Source organism: Danio aesculapii, chromosome 3, assembly GCF_903798145.1.
Source record: "Danio aesculapii chromosome 3, fDanAes4.1, whole genome shotgun sequence".
Taxonomy (NCBI): domain Eukaryota; kingdom Metazoa; phylum Chordata; class Actinopteri; order Cypriniformes; family Danionidae; genus Danio; species Danio aesculapii.
In genome coordinates, this window is record NC_079437.1 from 29071439 (window position 1) to 29099100 (window position 27662).

General features: G+C 37.5%; 2 protein-coding genes across 2 annotated transcripts; one reads left to right on the forward strand and one right to left on the reverse strand.

Annotated features, from left to right (window-relative positions):
* The first annotated feature begins 662 nt into the window (after positions 1 to 662).
* kcna7 (potassium voltage-gated channel, shaker-related subfamily, member 7) lies at positions 663 to 22287 on the forward strand. Its single transcript, XM_056453579.1, has 3 exons — positions 663 to 852; positions 4244 to 4959; positions 19087 to 22287. Exons 2-3 carry the CDS (start codon positions 4270 to 4272, stop codon positions 19996 to 19998), a joined length of 1602 nt encoding a protein of 533 aa, XP_056309554.1. The 5' UTR covers positions 663 to 852; positions 4244 to 4269; the 3' UTR covers positions 19999 to 22287.
* Positions 22183 to 27662, reverse strand: fgf21 (fibroblast growth factor 21). Its single transcript, XM_056453580.1, has 4 exons — positions 26153 to 27662; positions 25186 to 25251; positions 24660 to 24763; positions 22183 to 22805 (listed from the first exon to the last, which is right to left on the reverse strand). Exons 1-4 carry the CDS (start codon positions 26277 to 26279, stop codon positions 22518 to 22520), a joined length of 585 nt encoding a protein of 194 aa, XP_056309555.1. The 5' UTR covers positions 26280 to 27662; the 3' UTR covers positions 22183 to 22517.

The following is a 27662-nucleotide window of genomic DNA, read 5'->3' on the forward strand; positions in this document are numbered from 1 at the left end:
GACAATTTAGCTTACCTAATTTACATATAGCACATGTCTTTGGGCTGTGGGGGAAACCGGAGCACCCTGAGGAAACCCATGCCAACACGGGGAGAACATGCAAACTCCACACAGAAATGCCAACTGACCCAGCCGAGGCTCGATCTAGTGCTACCCACTGAGCCACCATGCCGCCAATATCTTCGACTTTATTTTTCAACTAATCAAAAATGTGTAGTAATAACATGATAATTATTCAAACCTAATGATTCAAAGCTAATTTACTTCACCCATTAATAATTTTCTTCACCCAGGGTGTTAATAAATTACATTATGATCTTAGTTTGAACATTTTAGTTGGTTTTTATTTTTATAGTTTTTATTTTTTCTGAGTTTTATAAAACTTTTCAAACGAATTTGTCAGATTCTAAATGTGAAACTCCCACACAATATCAGTCATAAGCAAATTAAACAGAATTTTGTCTTCATTTTTGTGAAAAAGAACATGTTGCAGATCCAGTCACGTGAAGAAAAAAGCAGCACATGCAAGTACTGAAACAAGAGCGAGTGGCGAGGGGTGCTGGTGTTAGGATGTTTGGGGCAGTGAGCTGATGAGGGGACGAGGGGCTCTGGATTGAATTACAGCATGACAGCATTCCCAGCACCGCTGTGACACGCACTGAAGACACTGACCTACAAACAGCTTGAAGTATCAGAGGGAGGAGGACGGAGTTTACAGGAGAAAACACCTCCTGCTGGGCTCGGAGAGCGGAGTGGGACAGTAGACGGACAGCTCATGTGCGGTGCAGGTAGAGAAGAAACACGGAGAGTGTTGGCTAACTACTCTGGAGCTACAGTCATTAGTGGCAGAGGGTAAGTCAAGGGACCAACAGAGTGACTTTTAGAAACTTTACTGAGCTTTGTACACCGATTCATTTGATTTACAAATTTTTTTTAAGGTAAGTGCTTGCAAACATTTTATATGGGCTGAATTTGAACAAACAAATTAAGCTGAACGTTACTAAAATCGAATTTGTTTGATTAAATTCAGCCCATATAAATTGTTTGTGACCACTTATCTTAAAAAAATGTAATAAATCCAATTAATCTTCAAATACATTTACAAGTTACAAATGCAAATCATCATTTCTTCACCCTCCACTTGTTCCAATCATGTTTGAGTTTCTTTCTTCACAAAAGGAGATATTTTGAAGAATGCTGGGAATCTGTAGCCACAGATTTCCATAGTATTCCCCCTACTAGGGAAGTCAATAGCTACCAGTTCTCAACAATCTTCAAAATATATTTTGCCTTCATTTAAAAAACACAAACTTATACTGTAAATGTTTGGGACCACTTGAGGGAGGAGCACATTTTCCTTTTTCCAATCCATTTAAGATGTGTTTGATACAGTTCAACAGAGAATGTTTGGTTTAATAACATAATCTTGAATGTTGTATTTTTGTGGGGATATTTTGTTTGTTTTTCCTGTTATTCTCGAGGCGAAGGTTGAGGTGGTTATGGATCTGTCTCCACGAGTCAACAGACTACATGAAATATATGTGTATGATTTCATAGGGTGACAGGTGATGTTTCTGGAAAATAATTTAGGTATGCAGCATCTTCAGTTACATTATTGGAACAGGACTGCATAATACACATACAAAAGTCTTGTCGTATTGAAGTTTGTTCATCTATTATCAATCTGATTTATTTTTCAATCATTTCTTTAGGTAGGATACAATTTAAATGACACTTCTGATCGAACTCCAACAATCAAATCTGTTTGATTCAATATTCTATTTTTTTATATATAATTTAATATTTCAGTCACACTTTTTAAAAAATGTACAGTTCTCACTATTAACAAACTATTAACTAAGACTTTTAGCTTAATAAAGTAGTAAATCGCAGCTTATTAAGCTAGTAAAGTAGGATTAGGCATGTAGAATAAGAGCATACTTTATACACCATTTTGAGGCATGTAAACGATAACAATAGTCCTGATGCATTTCCTGTTTTGCCTTTTTAATTTACATTGCTTCCGAGAATTCAAAACAGTCATATTTTAACACTGATAAATGATGTTATGATAGCTGTTTTAGCGTTAAGTTAAGATTGAATTGCCTCTTATTACAGTTATGAAATAGTTTGACAACAAGTGGGAAATGTTTATGGGCATGACATCACATATTAAAATGGTCTAAGTACTTATAAACAGGCAATATCTTACAAATAAGCAGCTAATAAGTCAGTATTAATAGTGGGAATTGATGCAATTTTTCCATATAATTCCACGATTTACTAGATTAATATGAAAGAGTTTGCAACTTGAAAAAGTTTAAATTACTTGTTTTTATTTTTTTTGTTGATTTGGCAAAAATCAGTAAAAATGTCTGTGCAACTACATTTAGCAAGTTTACTTAACCTAAATCAAAAGTTTCTTCATTAAGCTAAAAACTAAGATTAGTTTTGTGAGCAAAACTTTGCAAGTTCACCCAAAAAAGTTTCTGCCAAGATTGAGTTAATCTCAGACCTCCTCACTTGGAGTAAGTTGCAGTATTTCTAACCCTAACATCAACGACAAAATAGTAACACCAATAATAATACTATTTTTATTAACAATAACAAAATACTACTGCAATAATGCTGAAATATTTGAAATTATTATTCATTTGCAATTTATCTTTTTTTTTTCACAGCTGCACTTTTTTCACTTTTAATGTGAATTTTTATCTCACATTTACCTAGTTCACACAACAAAAAGCTGTGTGTTAATATGTTTAGCGCATGTGGACTGTTAATTTGTATTTAACTGTTATGTATAAATATAAATATATATATATATATATATATATATATATATATATATATATATATATATATATATATATATATATATATACAGTATATATATATACAGTATATATATATATATATATATTTGGCTTAGTTCCTTTGTTTATCTGGGGTCACCACAGCAGAATGAACCGCCAACTTATTCAGCATATGTTTTATGCAGCGGGTGCCCTTCTAGCTGCAAACCCATCACTGGGAAACACCCAAACATTCTCCTTCACACACATACACTATGGACAATTTTAGCTTACCTAATTCACCTGTACCGCATGTCTTTGGACTGTGGGGGAAACCGGAGCACCCGGAGGAAACCCACGTGAGCGCGGGGAGAACATGCAAACTCCAACAGAAATGCCAACTGGCCTAGCCGAGGCTCGAACCAGCAACCTTCTTGCTGTGAGGCGAGAGCGCTACCCACTGCGCCACCGCGTCGCCATATAAAAGTTTTTCCACACAAATTTAAAAAGAAAATTCTAATGCCAAAAAGATCAAATAATAAACCGAACTTTCAAAACAACTACCCAAATGGGAATTAAACTCAAATGATCAAATATTAAATCAAAATACATTTTCAAATCAGAAATCAAATGTATTTGATATTTAATTTTCATGAAATCCAGTAAAATCCTGTAATAATTAAATGACAAATCAAATGCTCAAACTATAATTCAAATGGAGAAACACAGAAGCTCATGATGGGCTGATTACTAGGACTATAAAGACCTCATTCACACAGGCCCTTTGCTGAGTCTTGTTTTTTCCTCTGAAGCATTACAAAGTGTTTTTCCCTGTTTGTCCTGCCATGTTTTGATCCTTGTCTTGTTTACCATTATTGTTCTTTTGCTTCCTGTCCTGTTTCTAATTCTGTGTCTAATAAATGTTTTGTTAACATTTGCCTCTGTTTTAGTTTTTTTCCCCAATTAAACTATGTTTGTACCAATTTACAAAAGAGTTTTTTTGTTCACTCAACTTCAGACATTTGAGGTCAGTGCAACAGATGTTTTCAAAAGTTGAGTACACAAGAAAAAAATGACAAAAAAGACAAAAAGGTTCAGTAGGCACAACTTAAAAAGTTTTGTTACAGAGTAGTTCACCTCTCCAGAAAACTAATAATCTTATGCTAACCCAACTAAATGTTTTTTTTGTATTACTGACAAATAATTTTAGGTCAGTGCAGCTAATGTTTACAAAAGTTAAGCACAAGAGAAAAAACAAACGGAAATAAGCATTATGTTTTTTTGTTGTACTGACTTAACATTTTTTTACAGTGTGTCTATAAAAATACTGGACATTGTCCTGGCAGATTGTTGTCTTATTTTCCTCTATATTTTATCATCTGTTTTGTTTGCATCTGTAAAAGTCTTAATGCTTAGCTAAACTAATAGTTTCTGCTCAAATATTACAGGCTGAGGGAAGAGCAAAGAAGAAGAGATGGACAAAGGAGGAGAAGGAGAAGAATCGAACAGTAAAATGGAGGACAAGACGCAAACTGAGGAAGAGGTGAGCGAGAGTGACAAGAAGCTTAAGGACCAGCGCAACAAGGCTGAAAAGGGGGACAATGAGAAGGGCGAGAAGAAGAGAGAGAACCGCAGGTCTGGCTCCACATGGAGAGGAGGCTGGGCGCTGTCTGAGCGACTGGCCATCAACGTTTCAGGCATGCGCTATGAGACTCAGATTCGAACCCTGGCCCAGTTCCCCGACTCTCTGCTTGGAGACCCTCGAAGGCGCCTGCGCTACTTTGACCCACTGCGCAACGAGATCTTCCTGGACCGCAACCGATTCTGCTTTGACGCTATCCTGTACTTCTACCAGTCTGGAGGTCGATTACGGCGGCCTGCCAATGTGCCGCTGGACGTCTTCATGGACGAACTGCGCTTTTATGAGCTGGGAGAGGATATCATGGCCCGCTTCAAGGAGGATGAGGGCTTTCCCAAAGAGGAGCCCAGACCCCTACCGGAAAGTGAGTTCCAGCGCAAAATTTGGATGCTCTTTGAACACCCAGAGTCTTCTGGAGGTGCCCGTATCATCGCCATCATCAGCGTGATGGTCATTGTGGTCTCCATCCTCATCTTCTGTTTGGAGACACTGCCTGATTTCAGAGTGGAGAAGGAGACGAGAGAGGTCAGTGTTTGACTTAAGCTTATGATATTTACAACATGATGCACTTTAAATGTATTTTATTAGGGACAACTTGATGGTTTTATGTTCAGTCCACTTAAATATTTTTTAAAAATTAAGAATTGATTTGTGCTGGGACAACATGAAGCAATTGTTTGGAACCCAGCATTTTTTACAGCGTACAGTAGAATGACTGTGGCAAATAAATACTAGCAGGTAACACTCTGATGGTCTCTTTTAGGCATCATTTACACCTAGAGTTGAAGGGATAGTTCACTCTAAAATTAAGGTTTCCTTAAAATTTACTCACTCTTGAGTGGTTCTGAAGTTTGAAGAGATTCTTTCTTCTGTCAAACACAAAGAAAGAATATTGGAAAATCAGCTACTGACTTCTACAGTATTTTTGTTCATACTATTGATGTCAGTGGCTGCTTTTTCCCAACATTCTTCAGCATATCTTGTTAAAATAAAAATCCTGCCATAATTTACTCACCCTTCACATGTTCAAAAATGTGTTTCCTTCTTCTGTTGAGCACAAAAGCAGATATTTTGAAAATTGCAGGTAGCTGACATCCATTGACTTCCATAGTATGTCAATACTATGTCAATGGCTGCCAGCAACTCATTTAAATTCATTTATTTTCCTTCGGCTAAGTCCCTTATTTATTAGGGGTTGCCACAGAGGAATGAACGACCAACTATTCTACCATATGTTTTACATAGCTAATACCCTTCTAGCCGCAACTCAGTACTGGGAAGCCCTTACACTCTCGCATTAACACACACACTCATACACTATGCCCAATTTTGTTTACCCAATTCACCTATAACAAGTCTTTGGACTGTGGATAAAACTGGAGCACCCAGAGGAATCCCACACCAATATGAGGAGAACTCCGAACAGAAATGCTACCCGGGACTCAAACCAGTGACCTTCTTGCTGTGAGGTGACAGTGCTAACCACTGAGCCACTATGCTGCCCCTGCCAGCAACTAACCAAAAAAAAAATCTTCTTTTGTGTTCAAAAACTCATAAAGGTTTAAAACCACATGTAAGTAGGGAGTGTAAATGATTCTTAGCCTGAACTATCTCTTTGGCAACAATAAATAGAGGTGTAATGTAGTCAAAATATCTTTAACTATGTCCACTTTAGACCACTTCTACAGGTAGTTGGTTGCAAACACATTTGATTGACACATCTGCTTGTGGGGTTTAGGTACTCATGTGATCAAATGTGTTCAAAAAGCAATAAAAGACCACCTGACTGTACTCATTTCAGGATGTGTTGTTGAAGCATGTTTGGCTCTACAGGATCTAAATGTTGCCATCTATGATCGTAAGTTTGGTTTTACGGTGAAAAAAACGTCATGATTCCACCATCAACCCACAACATTCAACCTAGTTTAGGAAGCTATCAGAGCAGAAACCAAAGATGCTGATCTATGTATCATTTTTCTGTTGTCTCACATGCACACACAAAAAATTGTTTATAAAGCCTTATTATATTCTCTTCAGAGAGCAGCTATGTTTGTTAATGTTTTAATCCATGTGCAATGCTTTTAAATGTTTAAATGCTTTAATGCAATTATTTTATGCAATTCACCACACAGAGACACAATTTCAGCCACCAGAATGGTTCTAGCCTGATTGTGTTTACATGTGATGAACATGTTTGAGAAAAAAGGCCTATAGGCTCCCCAGTAAGCATTGTTTAAAAGGCATCTAGTCATCTAATCATCAACATCTTGACTAAAACAAGGCTAAATTTTGTCTGTCAGTGAAAACCTACAAGACGTCGAACAATAGTGCAAAAATAAACCAGTTCTCAAATAGACAGAAATGAATGACTACACACGTGAAGTCTGTTAAATCTGTTTAAAAGCTCCCTCAATCCTCTCTTTGAAAGTGAACAAAAAAAGACCGATTTGAACATCAGAATATAAACTTGTTTCTCTTGTCTACTAGTTGTTTCACTACATTTTGTTTCAGGGTGTGTTCACACGTGGTTAGTTTGATTTGATTGATTGATTCATATTCCTTCGGCTAAGTCCCTTATTTATCAGGGATTGCCACAGCAGAATGAACCGCCAACTATTCCAGTATATGTTTTATACAGCAGATGCCCTTCCAGCTGAAACCCAGTACTGGGAAACACCCATACACTCATACATGCGCTCATACACTATGATCAGTTTAGTTTTTTCAATTCACTTATAGAGCATGCTGTCGGAAACCTACGGGGAAAACCTATAGTCCGGGTGGACTATATAATAGTTAACATTTACAGATGTTTAGGTAATTGTCGGCATGATCAACTTGAAATTATTGCAAAGCATTAATGAATATCATGTCTATAAGGCAGATTTCCCCTTACACATTTCAACATAATTTGAAGTTGTTCATGTAGATTGAGTTTTAACCAACAGAAAGCTGCTTGGTGTCATAAGCTGTTCTTCATTCATCACTACACTAGTACAATGGCACTTCTTTACCTGCAAAATGTGGCTGAAACGTCAGCAAAACTCGATTATTAGTGACACCGGTGGCTGTAAGGTGAACTGCAGCCAGCAACTTATCACGTACACTCACCCACACTCGAGACACTCAATACACTGATACTGATATTCATTTTCATTCTTTGGTTAATAATAACAAGAAAATTGAAATACCTTTGCAGTGATACACTGATCATGAACATCCACATGTCATCCACAACGCTGAGAGCAATGAGAAATTGAAATAACAGCACTGAGAAAACATCAATAAAGAAAGCACACGATCATAGTGACATGGACATCTTTGCACACGTTCTGCATTTCTTTGGCTTCAGTCAACAGATGAGGTCAGAGAAAATCTTTTTCTCTTTCAGCATTATCCTGAACATTGTGTAATATTTCGTTTGTTGTGTCATGGAAAAGAGCAGGAGCTTGTGTAAACACCCTTTTGATTTTCCCAGCAAAAAAAAAAGTCCAGATTCTTTCACATAAAAATACATCTACAGGCAAGCGAAGGTCATTTTTTCCAATTTCATTACAAGCTGCACCCATTGGCAATAAAAAGTAAATAAAATGTGTTTACCAATACTTGTGTTGGGGAAAGTTACTGTTGAAAGTATAGCATTACAATATTGAGTTACTCCCTCAAAAAATTAACTTGTTGCATTACTTTTTATGGTAAATAAAGCATTACATTCATTTTTGTAATGGCTGATGCTTGACCTCTTTTAGAACTAGAACAGTTTTTTGTCCCTTATTATTTAAATAAAGGAGCTCTGTAGTAAAAGACTACCTATATGACCTACACTTTGATTTACCTTTAAAACTCCAATGAACTGAAAGCTGGGCCTGTTATTTTTTTCATATTGTGACGCAGTTCCTAGAGAAACAGAATTTTAAATGAGCAAACAGTGGGCGTAGCTTGTTTTTTTCTGCCACGGGCTGAATGGATGTAGAAGGCATTTCATTCAGAAAGATCGGGAAAGAGGCTTAGAAGAGTTATTACAACCTAACAGACACCTCCTGCTCACCATTCCTGTTTGTTGTCAAAACTAACAGTTGGAGCTGTGTGGTTAAGTATGTTAGCCACGCCCATTACCTCAAAATCACGTCATCTGAAAATTTACCTGCAAAGAAACAGGAAGTGCATGCACAGATTTCAATTAAAGATTAGAAGAGCAAACAATTTTTTTTTCTTAATGACATGCACAGATGAATTGTTCACCACAAAACTAGCAATGTGAGCTGACAAAATCATATGGTTAGATTGCTTAGGAACTTTAAAAACACATAAAAAAATTTGGATAATGTTATATATATATATATATATATACATACATACTGAATGCTACATTTGTTGAATGCTACAATGTTAACTTCCTGACCCCAGAGCTGTATAGATGCCATATATACAGATTAATGAAAGTGTAAAGCAATGTGGGTGCTACTTTTGTACATTTGTCTTATTAGTTAAGTAAAATCACTGTCCATTGAAACAATCCTCTTTCCTTTTCTTTGATGCTTTTAAATTAATGAGATCACTTCCATCACAGAAATGTAAGGCTCTGGGCTGCCGTCTTTGTTTCTGTCTGTTCCCGTTCCTGCATTCTCTCATTGAGTGCTTGATTTAATGTGACCACATTCATTTTAATTCATCAATTTATTTTTAAAAGCTAATTAATTAAAATAAAAAGTAACCTAACATTTTTTTTTCAGTTTAAAAAGTAACTAAACTATTATACATTGTTTTAAAAGTAATGCCTTACTTTACTTGTTACTTATAATGTTATATATTACGTAATACGTGTTACTTGAAATGCGTTATCCCCAACACTGTACATAACACTGTTAAAGAGAGCATGCACTTTGTCATACAGTACTTTTTGGTTTCCGCTACATTCATTCTTCCATTGTAGGGCAACACACAAAAATTTATTCCCGCCACGGCTACAATCCAGCTTCTCATTCAAAACCTTCAGTTATTGTTGTTTTTCTTTTTTAATAGCGGGTTATAATCACAATAAAACGTATAAAAATGAAAGTGAATTATAACAGAGCGAACTTCCTGTAATCGTAGTAGTGCTGTGGTTATTTGTTTAACCCTTTAAGGTTACATGCTGACTGACTTACTGGGCTGAGCAATGCGTGAGGCCAGCAAACATGACGTAGCTTTCAGTTAAACACAGTTTCCATAATTATACTTTATTTATAGATAAAGGTCTATGGTTCTGCATACAATGACTTCATCTTGCTGGAGTTTTTGGCCGTTTCACTTTACTTCAGGACGCATCAATTGCGTTCTGTATGTCTACAGAAGACAATATTCCTAGCTAATTTAATAAATGTTGGAGACATACTCATTACATAAATGCACTAAATCACACTTCAGCAGTGTTTATTTGAGAGTGCACAAGAAAATCTGTATGGAATAAAATCGCTGTCATAAATATTTTGTGCGTAAATAAAATTCACACATCCGTAATTATAAAAACAAAGGAAAACGGAATGTACTCGTAATTTTAAGAGGGTACAATTTCAAAATCTGCGATTAGAACAGACACAGAAACGACATTTTCTTAGTCTGTTTGTATATGACTGATAAATTTACGATGGGTGTACTTTACAAACACGAAATACAGTTTCACCACGGACACGACGACCTAATTACGAGTACAAATCAAAAAGTGACACTCCACTGTCAAAATTACGTTACCGCCGTCACAGGCATTAATAAATAAGCGAGAGTCATCGATCACAACGGTGCGCTTGCTGGACACTCGTGCTTCCACACACCGTCTCAGGTAAGATTTCTGTTATTCCCTCATTGAGAAATGTCCGTCTGGAGCTGTAATAAAGGTTAAGACTTAATGAGGTCCATTTTCACTGTGTTTCTTGGACATTCTACAGAATCAATCATTAAGAACGGGCCGAGGATAGTGAGCATAATGTAAGTACGTTCCGTTTTCCTTTATGTTTTTATAATTACAGATGCGTGAATTTTATTTACGCACGAAATATTTATGACAGCGATTTTATTCCATACAATTGAGCAGTGTATATTTCTGAGCGTGCAAGAGTTTTGTGCGCGAACAGAGGAAATCAGCTTGCAAACAAGGAGATTCGCATGCTCGTATTACATGAATGTTTTCTCGACTTGTAATACTGCTCACGACATTTGTCATTGAAATACGCCATGGTTGAAAGATCTGTGTGAAAGGCCTGCCACCACAGCTGGAAAAAATCTTTCTTTTGACAGATAACACATTTAAAGATGTATAATAGGACTGTGTCTGAAATCACACACTTCCCTACTATACAGAATACAGAAATCACAATGTGAAAAGAATAAATGGTAGAATTTAGAATAATAAGAACCCGTATGAACTACTTCATTTGGTGAGTTTTAATAAAATGCATATAATGGACACCCATGAAGCCACAGGACAGTATTTGTGAATGGTAGTGATGCCACAAGTCACTTTGTACATATAGTACATCTCGATTGCATTCATACTTCACACATTCATACTATCTATAAGCAGTAGTTATTAAACCTGAATTATGCTTATATTTTTATGTTTATGCGGATTCGTGTACAGAATGCAGGACATGAATTTCATTATCAGAACATAATATGTGCACACACTAATCTTTGTAGCCATGAAAACAATATACACACAATTCATGTAAGCATTTTGGACAGTTTTTGCACTACTTAGCTTGTCCACAAGGTGTCAACACATCTGTAAAGAAAATGGAGGGGATGGAATAAGAACATAAGCGTACTACTGAAAATGGCGAAAACAATTTATGTCCTTGTTGAAGAGTGCACGTGTGAGAGGATTACAGGATGCAAAATGTACAGGAGACATTTTTTTTATCTTTATTTTTGTAGCTAAAGCCAGACTGATCTTTCTAGTGTATAGCCTACATATTGAGTTTCTGTATTTGGTTATGCTGCAAAATGGAGTATACTTTAAAGAGACAGTTCATCTGAAATGACAATTACCTCATCACTTATTCTCCCTTAAACGGTTTTAAACCCTTATGAGAATCTTTGGTTTATTGAACACATGGAAGGTATTTTAAAAAATGCCGGTTGTTGGCACCCATCAACTTCTATAGTAGAGCAAAAAATAACTATGGAAATCTGTGGGTCCTAGCATTTTTAAAAATATCTCCCCTTGTGTTCAACAGAAGATAAAAACCCAAATGATGTAAAACGATGACAGAATTTTCATTTTTTGCACAACTATCTTTTAAAGAGCTCCTATTTTACCCCTTTTTCAAGATTTAAGATGAGTCTTTTGTGTCTCCAGAAGTTTCAGCTCAAAACACCCATCAGATTATTTATTATAGCTTTCAGAAAATGTTATTTTTTGCTCTAAACACAATGTAGCTGTTTTTGTGGCCTGTGCCTTTAATGCTGGTTCTCCCCGCCCACTGTTCCCACATGACTGTCAGAGTGTAACTCAATCTCCGCCTCGGCTGCGTCAGATAAACAGCACAGTGACAGACATAAGGGAAGCAGATCTCACGTAATGTTTGTGAGAAATACTACAGTAAGAACTTTACCAATGATTATTTGATGGATTTGTTGTGGAGTTAATGAGTCGATGAGAACAATGAGTTACACACATTGTCATTACAAAGTTCACACAGACAGCACACACACAGACAGCGCGTGTGTTTAACTTTGCACTGTTTTTGCATGGCAAATATGACAGGTAACACATTAATATCCACTGTTGTATCCGTTATGCTAATGTACAAAATAAACCTGATTTAACATCCACAAATCAGGATTGAAGCATCTTCTTTTACAATTGTACTGACAAGCGGCTGTGGTGATAAAGACGGTAAAATCGCTGTAATTCATTACAAACATGCACTGTTTTAAAACATTTTAAACTTGTAAAACTCATTCTTGATCACACTTGATGATGATTGATGATCACAGGGAGCTGAACAGATCTTTTAATCCCAGTTGCTTTGCGCACGTCCTGTCTTGTTGATTTGATAATACTCGTTACTACGGAGACATGTTAATATGCGGCTGTCAATCAGTTCGGTGGGCGAGTAACCGCACTCCTACGTCACGTTGCTGTGGGCCTCAAAATAGCTGGGATTTGGATCCTATTTTAACGTCAGGAAACTTGACTTGAAAAAGAGGCTTATTGTCTTTATATCACCCCAATATAACTGTGGACGCACTATACCTACACACAGGTCTGTCCAAACAGCTTACAAAAGATAGTTTTCATCATAGGCGCCCTTCAAAAAGATTATATGTGTTCCACTGTGAGCTTAAATAAACAGCATAGACAGTAACCAATTTTGGAGTTTGTTATCACATTGAGCATTGAAAAGATCCTTATAATAATGTCCCCAATTCTTATAATATATCTTTTTATAATAACGTCTCCTTATAATAAGAACTTATAATAATGTCCTAAATTGTTTTGGATTGAAAAAAAGATTGAATCAAATATTTGTAATGTAGCATTACAGGAAACACTGAGGGAAATCCCAATCTTGTAACATTTGTGGCCCAGTGAGCAAACATTATTGTTTATATTTGTAAAGGTTGACGTTACACTGAGTAATCGGAAACAGCACTTATAATGTATTGCTAAACCACATTTGAAATCACACATAACAACAGTGTAAGTTTGAAGTGTGAGAAGTCACATAAAAAAGAGGTACAGGAGAGAGTGTAGGGTTATTGCTGAGATTATTTTAGAAGTGTCGTTAAATCTGATACACTGATCGGGAGCAGAGACTCATGGGGGGGTTGGAGAACAGTCAAGTGACGCGTCCATGAAGAGATGCAGGACAGAAAAAAAAGCCAAAGGAGATGAAAAATGACAAGATGACAGGTGACAGTATGAAAGAGCGTCTGGGCTTGATCGACTGAGAGAGAGAAGCGAGTTGGGATGGGAGCAAGGAGGGAAAGTTAGTAAAGAGTATCAAATTAGTTTCCCAGCAGCAATCCAACTGCCTCGGCACAAGCCCGCAATCTCTACGCGCTGCCAAAACAGCTCAGTTATTCTGCATGGATCAGACGGTTAACGACAAGTAAACTAAAGCCGGGTGGGAGAGAGATTGCGGAGGGTTACATTCTCAAGTTTCACCTTAGAGATCTAAGGCGTTATTTTTAGAGTAAGGACAACCCTTCAGAGCACATTAACACACATACAGAAGCTCACATTAATAAACAGACCCGCTCCAACGCTGAAATAGGAATGGAAACACACACTTCCACAACAACTTGTGATGACTTTAGCAAAATCAAAATAAGCACTGTGATAGGGAACACTCTGCAGCCTGCCAAACAGGATCACACACACACACACACTTATATTTATGGTTTACAAGGACTCTCCATGGGTGGAATTCATTTTATACAGTAAAACCTCCTATTACTGTATATGCCATTACCCTACCCTTAAAACCAGCCCTAACAGGACACCTGTGGTAAATTTTGAATATCAAAAGACCTCATTAAATATGATTTTTAAGAGTTTTGAATTATGAGGACACAAGGCATGTGTAAATGACCTTTATAGAGTACAACTAGGTCATGCCCATGTCATTTTACAAAATCCGGTCCTCGTATAACACATAATACACTTCCCATGGATATTATGACTTTTAGATTGTACACATGGTATATTCTGTCTCTCTACCCCTAAACCCAACCCTCACAGTGAACATTCTGTAGTTTTACATTGTATTCTGTATGATTTATTTTACATTTTCCTTATGGGAGACCAACAAATGTCCCTACAATGTGACAAAGTAGTATTGCTATACTTGTGGGGACATTTGGAACCTAGGCTCATTCTGATTACGTACCCCTATATTCATTTCTGGAGAGAGCAAAATATGTCCCAGAAGCTACGTTCTTCTGCAGTTTTTGTTTTGGGGTATCCACCAGGGTTCGCTGTATATGCATTTTCAGATCTCGAATTTCTCTTACGATTGTCATTCGCGCCTGCTGTTCTTGTGTAAATCTACCAAAGGACATTGTCGACTGACTGACTGACCAACAGACCGATCCCCCTTCCCACCTCCTTCCCTAAACCCAACCAACAGTGTTTTCAAAAGCAATGCAGAAAAAGAAAAGCCCTTACACAGCCTGATTTTTACCACGTTTTCAGATTTTACCACATTCTCACCACGTTATTTACTTTATTGGCTTTTATTTATGTCATACCTGTTTTCCGGGACAGTTTTTCACTGAACTGAAACCCCGTTGTCACTGTCAACTCTGCTCTGCGTCTTAGAGCCCTGCATTTGAGGGGCCCAACTTTTTTATGCCCCTAGGGCTGGGCTTCGGGCCAATTTTTATGTTATAGCTAGCACGCATATCGGGCTTCGGGTCTGCATTAGAGGAAATACAAAAAGTTTAATGACATCTAATGCGTGCAGTCTGGAAGCGACAGTGATGCCTTGCGTATAGAGATTTTGAAGCTGTAAAAAAACGATAGAGGAAAGGCAAACTTCTGGTCAACTTTATAAATAGTGACAACTTTAAATGACGAGCCAACTGGTTATGCACAATGCACAACTTCTAAGTACAGCGGTGCCTGCAGAGTTTTATTCCAAGTTACGCACATATCTAGCACCACCCCACCTCATCACTTACTCTTATTTCATGCTCAAGAAACACTGATGCTTGCTATCAAAAGCTACATTATTTAAACATATTCAATATGACATAATTAGTTTATATATATATTTGTTGGTCAGTTGTCTACTAGATGAAAAAAAAGAACGAGTTATATAGAAGTCTGCTATATGTTCAGCGCCAAAACAGGAACTGGATCATCAAATAAAATATTAACTAGCCTAAATAAAATTAAAGTGGAATTTTCACAGTTTCAGAGAAGCCTATACTAAGCCACTTTCCCTGTTAATGAAAAAAATCATCTATTCCATGTGAGGAGGCTGCGCAGCAGCTCGATTTGAATTGTCCAATGAAAGACACACAGGCTGAGGTGCTCGGGTGATGTCTCGTGACTAAAATGGCACCAATGTGATTGTGCAGCCAACGTGCAAAAAGGCAGGCACAAAAGCGTAATTTTTTAAGAAATGCCTCATGCTCATTTTTTTGTTTTGACGCGCCACGTCAAAACCTTCTCCACCAATCAGATTGGCACATTTTGTTCACGTGCACGGAGCTGAAGTTACAGTAAACAGCACTTGGAGACGCTCAAGCGCAAAACTGTCAATGTGAACGCACATTAAAGAAGATGCCCAGAAGCAATATGAACGTAGAGCTGCTTATTCTCTCTTCTTCTTCTTCTGTGTTACAAGCGGGTGTCAGAAGCTTAAAGTTGTCAAACGTCAAGGAGTGATTTTGCATACTCTTCTGCTCAACGCCAGTGTAATTCGATTGGGTTTGAATCTGGAAAAACTTCTCGAAAATTGCTGACAATAAACGCAAACCAAAAGTGTCCCGCTGTGTACGAGCCTTTACACTTAAAAAACCAACAAAATAACACCAAACATTGTTCTAAATCATTCTGACAAAAAACATCAACTTTATATTAAATACAAAACTGGTCTGATTTGATGGCTGTAACAGTATGTTTGGTGGAAAAAAATGGGTTTCGGGTCGGACTCGGCCCAAAAATTTTGATAAGCTGTTGGACAAGGGTCGGGCTACAGCCTGTGCATCTTGGGCCAGGGCCGGGCTAGAGCTTAGATTTAAGGCTCGTGCAGGGTTCTACTGCGTCTCAAGTCTGCCGACGTATGTGCAAGAAAAGGAACAGTGTCATTCCGCCTGTAGCCTTCGTTTTAAAATCGAAATGCAGCCATACGTAGCTCTGGTTACATAATTCGCGATCTTCAGAAATGTACATAGGGCTCAATTTTCAAAATAAGCCTATGTTGGAGATTTGGTCCTCTCAACGGAATGAATTCCAGACACACACACACATACTCATCTCGCATGTCACATCATCTAATCTCCTGTCTTGTGCTTTTAAAATCTGTTTTCCAGGCAAACACAAACGCTTGGCTTTGTGCTCCAATGGATATTCAAGTAAGGTCATACATGTGTGTAGAGACTTGTTGGACTCTGGTTACCTTTTACTCACATACTAATGTGGTTTGCCCTTGTGTTCACATTAGATTGAGTCATTTCTTTATGGAGACAGAGTGATAAAGAGCACAAATGACGACCTTTAAGTGAAAGGTCATGTACCGTGACCCTAGAGCAGAATGGGACATTCGTCTTCACTCATGAAGTAGGTGCTAAATGAGCAACCAAATTGTTTCAGTCAGGCACTCGTTAAGCAAAGGATCTTTGGTCTCAGCTGCAGCGTAAAATTAGCTTACTATTAAGCTGTTTTATGAAAGGAATAGTTGATTCAAAACCAGACCTTTCAAGATAAGTGATTTTTCTTATCAGTAAAGCATCCAGTTAAGGACATTTTTTTAACTGTGGTCCTTGGTGCTCCTTGTGATATTGATGATATTTTCACACAATATGTCTGTGCAAGAAACATTATTACCTTTAGTCCAAGCTGACTGCCACATGAGTTATACACAGATGCAAACTCACCTGAGCTGATGCTCTTTGTATACATTGGAGAGGGGCAAGTGTGTTGAACTATTCATCAAATGGTTTCTCCTGGATGCTGTAACCTATATGAAGTAAATAAAATCATTAGTTTTTAACATTCATTCATTTTCTTTTTGGCTTAGTCCCTTTATTATTCAGGGGTTGCCACAGCGGAATGAACCACCAACTTATCCAGCATGTTTTACGCATTGGATGCCCTTCCAGCCGCAACCCAGCACTGGGAAACACTCTTGCATTTATACCCACACTTACACAGAGGAATGCCAACTGACCAAGCCAGGGCTCGAACCAGTGACCTTCTTGTTAAGAGGCGACAGCGCTACCCACTGCGCCACATGTTGCCCTATTTTTTAACAATGTTTTAATAAAAAATAATTCCCCTATGTAAAAAAAAACATCTTGTAATGTGAAACATACACAGTGACAATGTAGTCTGATTACAGTACAAATGAGCTGTTTTTATAGTGAACATACTGTACAATGTAACCCCTGTAGACCAAAATCTGAACACATGACTTTGACTTTCGATGTTTTTAGAAAAGGTTACTTTATGTGGTTTTTATAAACGAGGAAGCTTTTGCTCCAGAATTGCCTCACTTCCATGTACATATTTGTCCTCAAAATTACTCACCGTTTACTTGTTACAGGCAGAAAAAAGAAACTCATAAAGGTTTGAAACCACTTGAAAGAGAGTAAATAGTGAGTAAATGTTCATTTTTGGGAGAACTATCCCTTTAGATAGCTGCACAGATATACGGTAAATAAAAGTACATTCTTTACATATGCAAAAAAGTGCTTAACCACACTTCCATACACTGTTAAAATTGCAATGTCATCAGTCCAGTTTCTACATCAGGCACTATATGCCGCCTAGTATAGTGTGTTTTCAGAGACCCGATAAGCTGGTGTTCTGTCGTTTTGTCTTTGTCAGATTGTCCTACCTCTCATTCAAACTCAATGATGAAATATCCTACTAATCCCACCACATGATCGCTCTCATTGGCGCTATTGTTTGTAACTTTAGATGGGTTTGCAAACCTATGTACTTTTCATTGCATCTTCCTTAAACTTCAGCCGTTTGCATTTTCCATGTTCACAGAAGCTCCCTGTCATCTCAACTAGGTCCGGCTATAAAGTGTGAGCGCGTTGCCTCGCATGTGCGTCCCTCCATTGGAAATAACAAACTTGCCTTAGTTATAGCCCCAGTCAAAGTTAATCCAGTGTGCGTGGTTATTAGTCTCGATGTACTAGCTTGGAACTTTAAACTAGCACACAGTTCGCATAACTTTGTTTTGTTGCTGCAGTTTTGATCCGTGCAGAAACACGGTGTTGAGAAGCCTTTACGATTAATTAACCGTGACGAATTAAAGCGCTGTTAATAGTGAAACCAGTTAATCGTTGCATCCCTATACGGATGACGCTTGCATCGTTACATAGCAGCTGTAAAACTATACAAAGACACAAATGATTTTGTAACTTCCACTTTGACATATTCTGGCACATTAGGAATATTGATTCCTCAACAGTAGTCTCTGCTTGTGTACGAGTCGTACATGTACGGCTGAATGCTGGTCCTCTCACTCATGTTGCTTCTCTCTGTTTGCCTGTCAGTTGCCATACACAAAGCGGGGGAGTTCTTGCCTCTGTCCCCTTGTTAAGTTGGGCGGGAAGTCAAAACTAATTTTGATGTGAAGCAACACACCCCTAAAAGAACGACCTGTGTACACACCCCCAAAATGACACGTTTTAACACATTATAAAAAAGTCTGAATTGTGTTTTGAACTGAACCTAAACTGGCACATTCAGAAGAACCAGAATATTAATATTAAACCTTAAAAAGGGGGTAAAATGGGTGCCCTTTAAATCAATTAACATTTTTTTGGACTATCCTCTGGTCGTGGTCAAAAGTGGCTTTAAACTCTGCTTACATTTGTATTTGGCATTGTCCACCTGTAATCATATAGACAGAAAATATATCTTAATATCAGGTGTCAAAGGGTCTAATTCTAACCTACATCTTTTCTTTTCTCCTTTTCCAGAAACTGGCATACGAGGCTCACCTTGCCGGAAACAACACCTCCCACATCTCCATGTCCTCTCCCTTCCATGACCCCTTCTTTCTGGTGGAAACCATGTGCATCTGCTGGTTCTCATTTGAGCTAATCATGCGTTTCACCTGCTCCCCCAATAAGATGGTCTTCTTCAAGGATGTGATGAACATCATAGACTTCTTCGCCATCATTCCCTACTTCGTCACACTCGGCACCGAGCTGGCCAAGTCCAAGGGAGCAACGCCATCCATGTCCCTAGCCATAGTAAGGGTCATCCGTCTGGTCAGAGTTTTCCGAATCTTCAAGCTCTCTCGCCACTCCAAAGGCCTGCAAATCCTGGGCCAGACGCTGAAGGCCAGTTTGAGGGAGCTCGCGCTTCTCATCTTCTTCCTCTTCATCGGTGTCATCCTGTTCTCCTCAGCCGCGTACTTTGCAGAGGTGGACAACCCAGAGACGGCCTTCACCAGCATTCCAGAGGCCTTCTGGTGGGCTGTGGTTTCTATGACGACAGTGGGGTATGGAGATATGTATCCAGTGACGGTGGGAGGAAAGCTGGTGGGCTCCATGTGCGCCATTGCAGGTGTGCTGACCATCTCGCTTCCTGTTCCCGTCATCGTTTCCAACTTCAGCTACTTCTACCATCGGGAGATGGAGTGCGAGGACAACCAGGAGTACACGCATGTCAGCACTTCCCTTTGGGAGGAGGAGGAAGGTGAAGAGGATGGAGAAAATGGCGAGGAAGGGCCTGGGGAACAGGGAGAACAGGTTCCTCTTGAAGGAGGGACAGCTTACAGGGGGAACTGCGCCCCTCTTAATGGGACTCTGCTGGCTGGGCTTTGTTCAGGCAAGGCTGGAGAGCAAAGTGTAGGAAGCATTTATCCAATGGTCACTCAAGTCTGAAAGACTGGAGATCAAGGAGGAGCAATGAGAGATGATGGAGGTTGGCCATGTTTAAAAAGGCACAGCCTCACTGTGACTCTCTGAATATATGGAAATGATGAGAAGCAATAAAAGGAGAAACAGATAATAATTGCAGAGGATGAGAAGGCAGAAAATGCAGCAGTCAAAGGACAAGAAAAGTATGAATGTTGATGTAACCTCCATTCAATGGGCTTTATGCACAGCTAGTGTTTTTCAGCCAATGATGAACTTCCGGTGAGAGCTTTATGTGACCATTTTTAACTTCATAAGGCTCCTTTTACAGCATCGATGTTGTAATGTAATTACAATACAATCATTTCAATAGACTTAAGCATCCATTTAGTTGTTAAAGCTAAAAAGGGATGAAAGACTGTTTAAACACAGGCACCGTCATTAGCAGCAGGCTAGAGCAGAAATTCCATTGAAAATACTGGAGTAAAATTAATTTCCATATTTTAAAGACATGGAGCAGAAAACTATAATTTAATGCAGTGCTTCTTGTTTGGTCTGATACCCACTTTATATCGTATCTCAGCCAGGCAGTGAAGATCGCTTTTCGTTTTTTAAATAAATCAAATCTTAAACGCTGCCATTTTGTATGGGATGACAATTAACCGAATGCACTGGAGCTGGCTGACTGAAATTAATAATCCGTAAGCATATACCCCATTTTAAATGCTTTACACTTACAGGACTTTTATTTTGTCATTTAAACTTTTACACCAAGGGTGCCCAAACTAAATCCTGGAAGGCTGGTGTCCTACATATTTTAGTTCCAACCCCAATTAAATATACTTGAGCCAGCTAATCAAGCTCTCTCTAGGTATACGTCCAGGGAAGTGTGTTGAAGGAAGTTGGAGCTAAACTATGCAGGACACTGGTCCTCCAGGACCGAGTTTGGACATCTCTGTTTTACACTGACGGTGTTTTAAGTGAAACTATTTTTTTTCTATTGAATTTTTGGGGATGATAGGACAGAATTAATACAAAAACAATAATAACAAAATACAAAGCACTTGACTATGAGTAGGTATGAAATGCAGATGCAGTAGCCAAAAAAGGTCACAAAACGTAAATAACATCAGTATAACTTTTCGATTACACTTATTTTTACAGTACAACCTTTAGACTGACTGTATTTTGTTGTATTTCTATCTATTAATATAATTAATAGATGGTTAGAAGCTGGGGAAGTAAAAAGTGCAGATACAGTAGCCAAAGGAAAAGAAAAGTATAAAGTCACAAAAATATTGGGCATGATCTTGATACTTTCCAGTTACAAAACTTTTATTTTGACATCACAAGACTGTTGTTTTTATTGTCTATTTAGAGAGTCGCATATATATGAATCATGGGAAGGAATATTTATTTGATCCTTTTTTATATATTTTTTGTAAATTGCTTTGGATAAAAGCATCTGCTAAATTAATAAATGTAATGAAAATAAACATAAAACAACAATAAGCAATTGATGCAGAAGCTGAGGACGTACTAAATACAGATGTGGTAGCTTAAAGCACAAGAAAAGTAGTCACAAAAACATCAGCATGACGTCTTTTCTTCTCAGTTGCAAAGCTTTTATTTTGACATCGCAACCTTTATTCTATTTTTTTAAGTCAAACTATTTTGATCTATATAGAGAGTTAAATAAGAGGCGGGGGTTATTGGAAACAAAAATAACAGAAAGACTTACGCAGAAGATGAGAAGTATGAAGAAGTCACAAAAAATACTAACATGACCTCCATAAAACATCTTCCTCACGTTCCAGTTTTGGAACTTTTATTATGAAATTGCAACCTTTACAGTGAACCTTAAATCACTGAATGTATTTTTTGTAAAGCTATTTTTCTCTATTTAAAGAGTGGAGCCTTAATGCTTCGCTGAGCATAAGCTGAGCTGTGTTGTGCAATATAAGCGTTTGCACCTTCGCTTTAAAGATCTTACTGGAATTCTCTGCATATATATATGGGACTTATTCATAGGAAGAAGCGCCGTGTGGTGTCATTTAAATGTCATGTATTTTGTCACCCGGGTTGCGGCCATGAATGTGCCAGGGATTTGTGTGTCGACGGACGGATAAAGTCTTAAGCATCATTCATCTGGAACAGTTTAGTGTTACTGCTGTACTGAGTAGTTTGTGAATTCAAAAGCCTTATAGAACAATCTCTGCTGTTATATCGGGTGTGTATGTGTGTGCTCTATGAATTGTGTAAAACTGAGCCATGTTGGAATATTATTTATTAAAATTTTTAATCAAGCAAAAATCATACGGACTCGGTGAACTTAAAAAAGAACTGAAAGTAAAATCTGCTCCAGCAGACGTCTGTCATTTAAATGTTTAAATAAACAATCACATTAATAGAACAATATTTAAATTACTTCATTTAAATACAGCAAATAAATAAATATATTTAAATAAATACAGTTCCTGACAGCAACAAAACACAGTAACAAATCATTTTAACCTTGCAGTCCAGTGTTAATGCAAAGCATGTCTTCATTTTTTAGTATGCAGACTGGGACTGAAGACGGTCTGTATGTGTGAGCGATGTCCCATTCCTAGTGGGTCGTCAGAGTCCAGGTTTATATCCTGAATATACTGTTTCACCTCCTGTGCCCGGCTGTCCTCTGCTCTGCTAACAGGGAGGAACCGAGAAAGAGGATTGCCGTGTTTCTGACGTTTCGAGAGGAGCGATACAGGAAGATTAGAGTGTGGAGAAAGGAAAAGCGAATATCCATCCAGTAGCAATTCCTGAAAGGTGCAGTCTAATGCGGAGTAATGATGCTGAAAGAGAAAGCAGAGAATACTGACAAATGTCTTCCCATCTCCAGTGAAAATTGTCACAAAATTAAGAGAACATTAAGTAAATTCAATGCCCACAGTGAATATTTAAAATAAAAAAAGACATTTACAATACATTTAATTATGTAGCTCACTGTAAAAAAAGGGTATATATCATTAATAATAAGAAAACTATTAATTATATGATTTAATTATCTTTTTTTTAAATAAATGTAACATTAGTGACCTTTAAATATTATTTGTCAACAAATATTGCACAAAGTTTTTGGGTTATAACATTTTTGTGTCTCTTCTGCTCACGGTGGTTGCATTTAATAATCTAAATACTTATTGCCTATTTTAATATGTACACTACCGGTCAAAAGTTTGGGGTCAGCAGGATTTTTAAATGTTTTCAAATAAGCTTCTCCAACTCACCAAAGCTGTATTTATTTCATCAAAAATACTGTACAAATGGTAAAATAGTGAAATGTTAGTGCACTATAAAAGAACTGTTCAAAAGTAGTTTATCATTTCATTTGATCATTTATTCCAGTGATTTTAAAGATGCATTTTCAGCTTCATTACTCCAGTCTTCAGAGTCTCATGATCCTTTACAAATCACTCTAATATTAACTACTATTATTATTATTATTATTATTATTATTGGAAATAGTAATAAAAGCAAAAATGACTGCAGTAATAAAAAAGCTGTTATTTAAAATTTTAATACATATATATTTTTTTACATTTAATAAATGCCACGTTGATGAACAGAATAATTTTCTTTAAAAAAACAAAACATTTAAAAAAATTTGACCCCAAACTTTTGACTGGTAGTGTATTTAAAATGACAAACTGAATATTCAGCATCATTACTGCAGTGCTCAGTGTCAGACAATCCTTCAGATATCATTCCAGCATGCTGATTTGATCATGAAACATTTTTATTTACTTGTATATACAATAAAGATTATTTTAAGATGCTTTTTAGGGGTGTAATGATACACCAATCAGTTCATAGTACATAATAGCAAGGGTACAGTTATTTATATATATATATAAAGCATCTGTTTTGTGAGAAGTGCTTCTCATTCATTTCAAGAGTTCACACTTAGCTGATGATTGGTAATAAATCGTGGTTGGCATGCTGTCCTGGGAAAGAGCTCTGAGCTCAGAAGATCCTTGAGCCCAGGGCTCCCTCCTGTTTCATCGGGAGAGAGGAAAGTCTGAGCTCAAGTAGGTCTCGAGAGCTCCGCCAAATTTGTTCGTTCGACCTATTCCTTGAATATTAGGGGTTGCCACTGCAGAACAAACTGCCAACTATACTAGCATGTGTTTATGCCCAGTACTAAAACACTCATGTACAGTGCCAATTTGATTTTTCAATTCACTTATAGTGCATGTCTTCGGACTGTGGGAGGAAACCGGAGTACCCGGGGGAAACCCACACGAGCACAGGGAGAACATGTAAACTCCACACAGAAATGCCAACTGGCTCAGCCAGGACTTAAACTAGTGACATTCTTGCTGTGAGGCAACAGTGCCAACCACTGAGCCACTGTGCCGCCCTGTCCTGGATTAATCTAGGAAAGGGGAAGGAGTAGGGGTGGATGGGGGATTCTTCAAGACAAAGATGACTATGGTAAGAAAATCTATTTATTAATGTGCGTTTGGATTTGTCTGATTGGTAAATTCTTCATTCATTCATTCATTTTCTTTTCGGCTTAGCCCCATTATTAATCTGGGGTCTCCACAGCGGAATGAACTGCCAACTTATCCAGCACGTTTTTACGCAGCGTTTTTATTTTTAACTGAATATTACATTTTTACAATGAGGTATACTTCTATTCATACCTGTCCTTTCAGCTTGTCTTGATCATCGACGCAGAGGTAGAAAGACGTAGCTGCACTCTGGATGATGGTTTCACCCGCTTTGACTGAACGCAGCTCCAGCACACCTGCAGTAAACCACACCACACCTTCGTCAGTTCCCAGATCAGTCGCACACACACCACCTTTGACCCGCAGATACTAACTAACCAGCGCCATCCTCAGACATTTTCACCACATCAAGAATCTTTTTTTTCCTTATTATAAATTTTGAATTTAGCTTGATAATTCATTACTTTTAGTGCTGTGATGAATTAAGTTGAAAACCTGTTTTTAATATTGTAAAAGAACAGCCCTAACAGAGCATTAGCATTACATCAAACCAAAATAACAACAAAAATGTTATTATTAATCACGGTATCTCAGATTTTATGAACTCGTTATCTCTTCTGATAAGGCATTTTTTACTTGAAGGATATTTACATGGGTTTACAGTGGTTCTCCTACAGTAAACTGTGCTCTTTTACTTGTGTTTGCAGTGGTTGCTTACAATTTTGATTCTTTTCAGGAGAGCCTCTGACGGAGCCATCGGGATTCATTTCAAGAAACAACCCATCTAAAAATAATAACAATAATAATGAACACACTCAACTAACAAAACACTGTACAAATAAAACAGTGAATGCTCAAAATGAAACACAAAGTATAACTTGTATCTAAAAGTAAAAGTTTTTCTTAGTGTGAGAAACATTTATTAATAATCTAAAGAGTATTTTTCAATTATAAAATGACTCTGTGGAAAGGAAAGGCTCTATGCATGTTAAAGGTTCTACATGGACACACTGAGTTGCTATTTTTAGTGTGACAAAAAATATTTCTCTCTATTGTTGTGTTTTTTTTGAGTAGAAAAGGTTTGGAATAAGACACAGTTTTTTCAGATGCTAAATGACAGATGATATCGTTTTCTGAAAAATGGATTAAAATTAAACCAAGTTAAACATAAAATGATGTCAAATTTCAACCAAAGAGGTTGTTTCCCTTTCAATTCATATATTTTTTTAACTCCATGGGCAGAATTACTTTTTCTTGTTTTAACAAAAAATAAGTAAAATTCTGAAAACAAGACTTGTTATTTCAAATTATTTAGTTTCTCTATTAAATGTATCTCCGTTTTAAGGATGTTTGCATGCTCATGAAAAACAAGACAAAAACAGACAGCTCACTTTTGCAGTAAAGATAGCTACTGTGTTGATGGAACTAAGTAGCACATGTCACAGTTACCCACATTAAACACATCCTAACATCTAATCATTCACTCTAAAAATGCCAGGTTACAAATTTGAGTAAAACATGAACAAACCCAACAGTTGGGGTTAAATAAACATAAAAATATGACACAATGACTGAATTTATCCATATTTTAGCCAAATTTTGGTTGAAATGACCCAGCACTTTTAGATAGTTGCATCTAAAAAGAATCAGAAACCCACTGAAACAGGTTAAAAGGTCAAGATTACCTGTGTAAAGCAGGCGTTCCCTGACTTGTGTGCCAAACTGCAGAAGCACATTCTGTGCAGGAACATACATGCACCACCGAAGATGAGGAAAAAGGGCAAAAAATATAAAAAAGCAGGCAAGAAGCATGACTGACCAAGCTGAGCAGGAGGGAATCAGTGAACTTTCCCAAAAAAAAGAATAATGAACCTTTAGTTTGACTTATATACAAAATAAAGAACAGAACGATGAAGTCTCCAAGACCTCCAGAGACTGCGATGGTCCACACAGAAGACATGTCCCTTTAAAGCTGTATTTATATGGTAGGAATGAGAGAGCAACAGAGAATCCATGAGTCACTCAAGTACGAAAAGGAAAAACGATAACAAACTTGTTTTCAGGAAATGAACGAGGATAAACTGATGGTAAATCTCACATGGCCGTGCCAGTCATGCCATTGATCTTAGACAACAGCGAGACCCGCGACGGCTGCATCCAGAAGTAGATGCATATACATTTGCGTGTGGCAGATTAATCAGTGTTTATTTAATATAAAGTGTTTCAGTTAATTCCACAGTACTGAGAGGAAATAGGAGTGGAGGCGGCAGTTTAAACAGAACAGATAAGAGGCCATAAAAGCGTTGTGTGTATTCTCACCTAGGTGACCACAGGATGCGAGGACACTTCACTACTTTCCCCTCAGCTAGAGAGGGCAGTGTGGCATTACGTTAACATTTTTAAGTTTGCACGATTTATCTTAACAAAAGATAACACTTACACGATTGCCTGCTCTGCCAATCATTGCTAGATTGCTGTTAATGTTTAAAGATTGTAAATACTGAGGTGTAATTTGACATCTGCATTTGTTTGCATCCTTAATGTATTAGTTTATCCAAAAATGAAAATTCTGTTAATAATTACTCACCCTTGTGTCGTTCCAATCCCCAGAGACCTTCATATTGTTACAGTTGAAGTCAGATGGATGTCAATGAAGTCAATGTTTTGACAATGTTCTTGTTTCCTTATCTGAACTCTCTGGACTGTTGCTGTCCATGGAAGATGAGGGAGCTCTCGCATTTCATCTAAAATATCTTCCTTTGTGTTCATGAATGAAGATCTCAGGATTGGAACGACATCATCATCATCATCATCATCGCAATATATCCCTGTTCATGATAAGATGCAAATCATTGGTGTTCCCAGAATGGGTTTTTAAAATGTTTAGTTTCAGCTCAAATTACCCCAAAGATTATTTATTATATCTTGTCAAATTTGACAATTTTTGGGTGTTAACAAGCAAATTCAGAACGGAACTCAGGAACATTTTGGACCTAACTGGAAATGAAGTTTGAGCACAAAGCACTGATTTTGGTTGGTGAAGCAGTACACCCTAAATTATATTTTGTGCAAATATATGTACAAATCACTAGCTGCTACTGCCAGTAAACAGAAATGGTGACTGCTGCAGCTCCTTCAGGAAGGGGTCTACACTAAATAGTGTTGTGTGCTCCTCTGTGGGTCCCACTTTATATT

Coding starts and splice junctions, on each gene's coding strand:
- kcna7 (XM_056453579.1), top strand. CDS start 4,270: ATGGACAAAGGAGGAGAAGGAGAAGAATCGAACAGTAAAATGGAGGAC. Junction 4,960..19,086: donor TGGAGAAGGAGACGAGAGAG/GTCAGTGTTTGA, acceptor CTCCTTTTCCAG/AAACTGGCATACGAGGCTCA.
- fgf21 (XM_056453580.1), bottom strand. CDS start 26,279: ATGCTTCTTGCCTGCTTTTTTATATTTTTTGCCCTTTTTCCTCATCTT. Junction 25,252..26,152: donor GGAACGCCTGCTTTACACAG/GTAATCTTGACC, acceptor TATTATTTTTAG/ATGGGTTGTTTCTTGAAATG. Junction 24,764..25,185: donor TCCTGAAAAGAATCAAAATT/GTAAGCAACCAC, acceptor GGTTTACTGCAG/GTGTGCTGGAGCTGCGTTCA.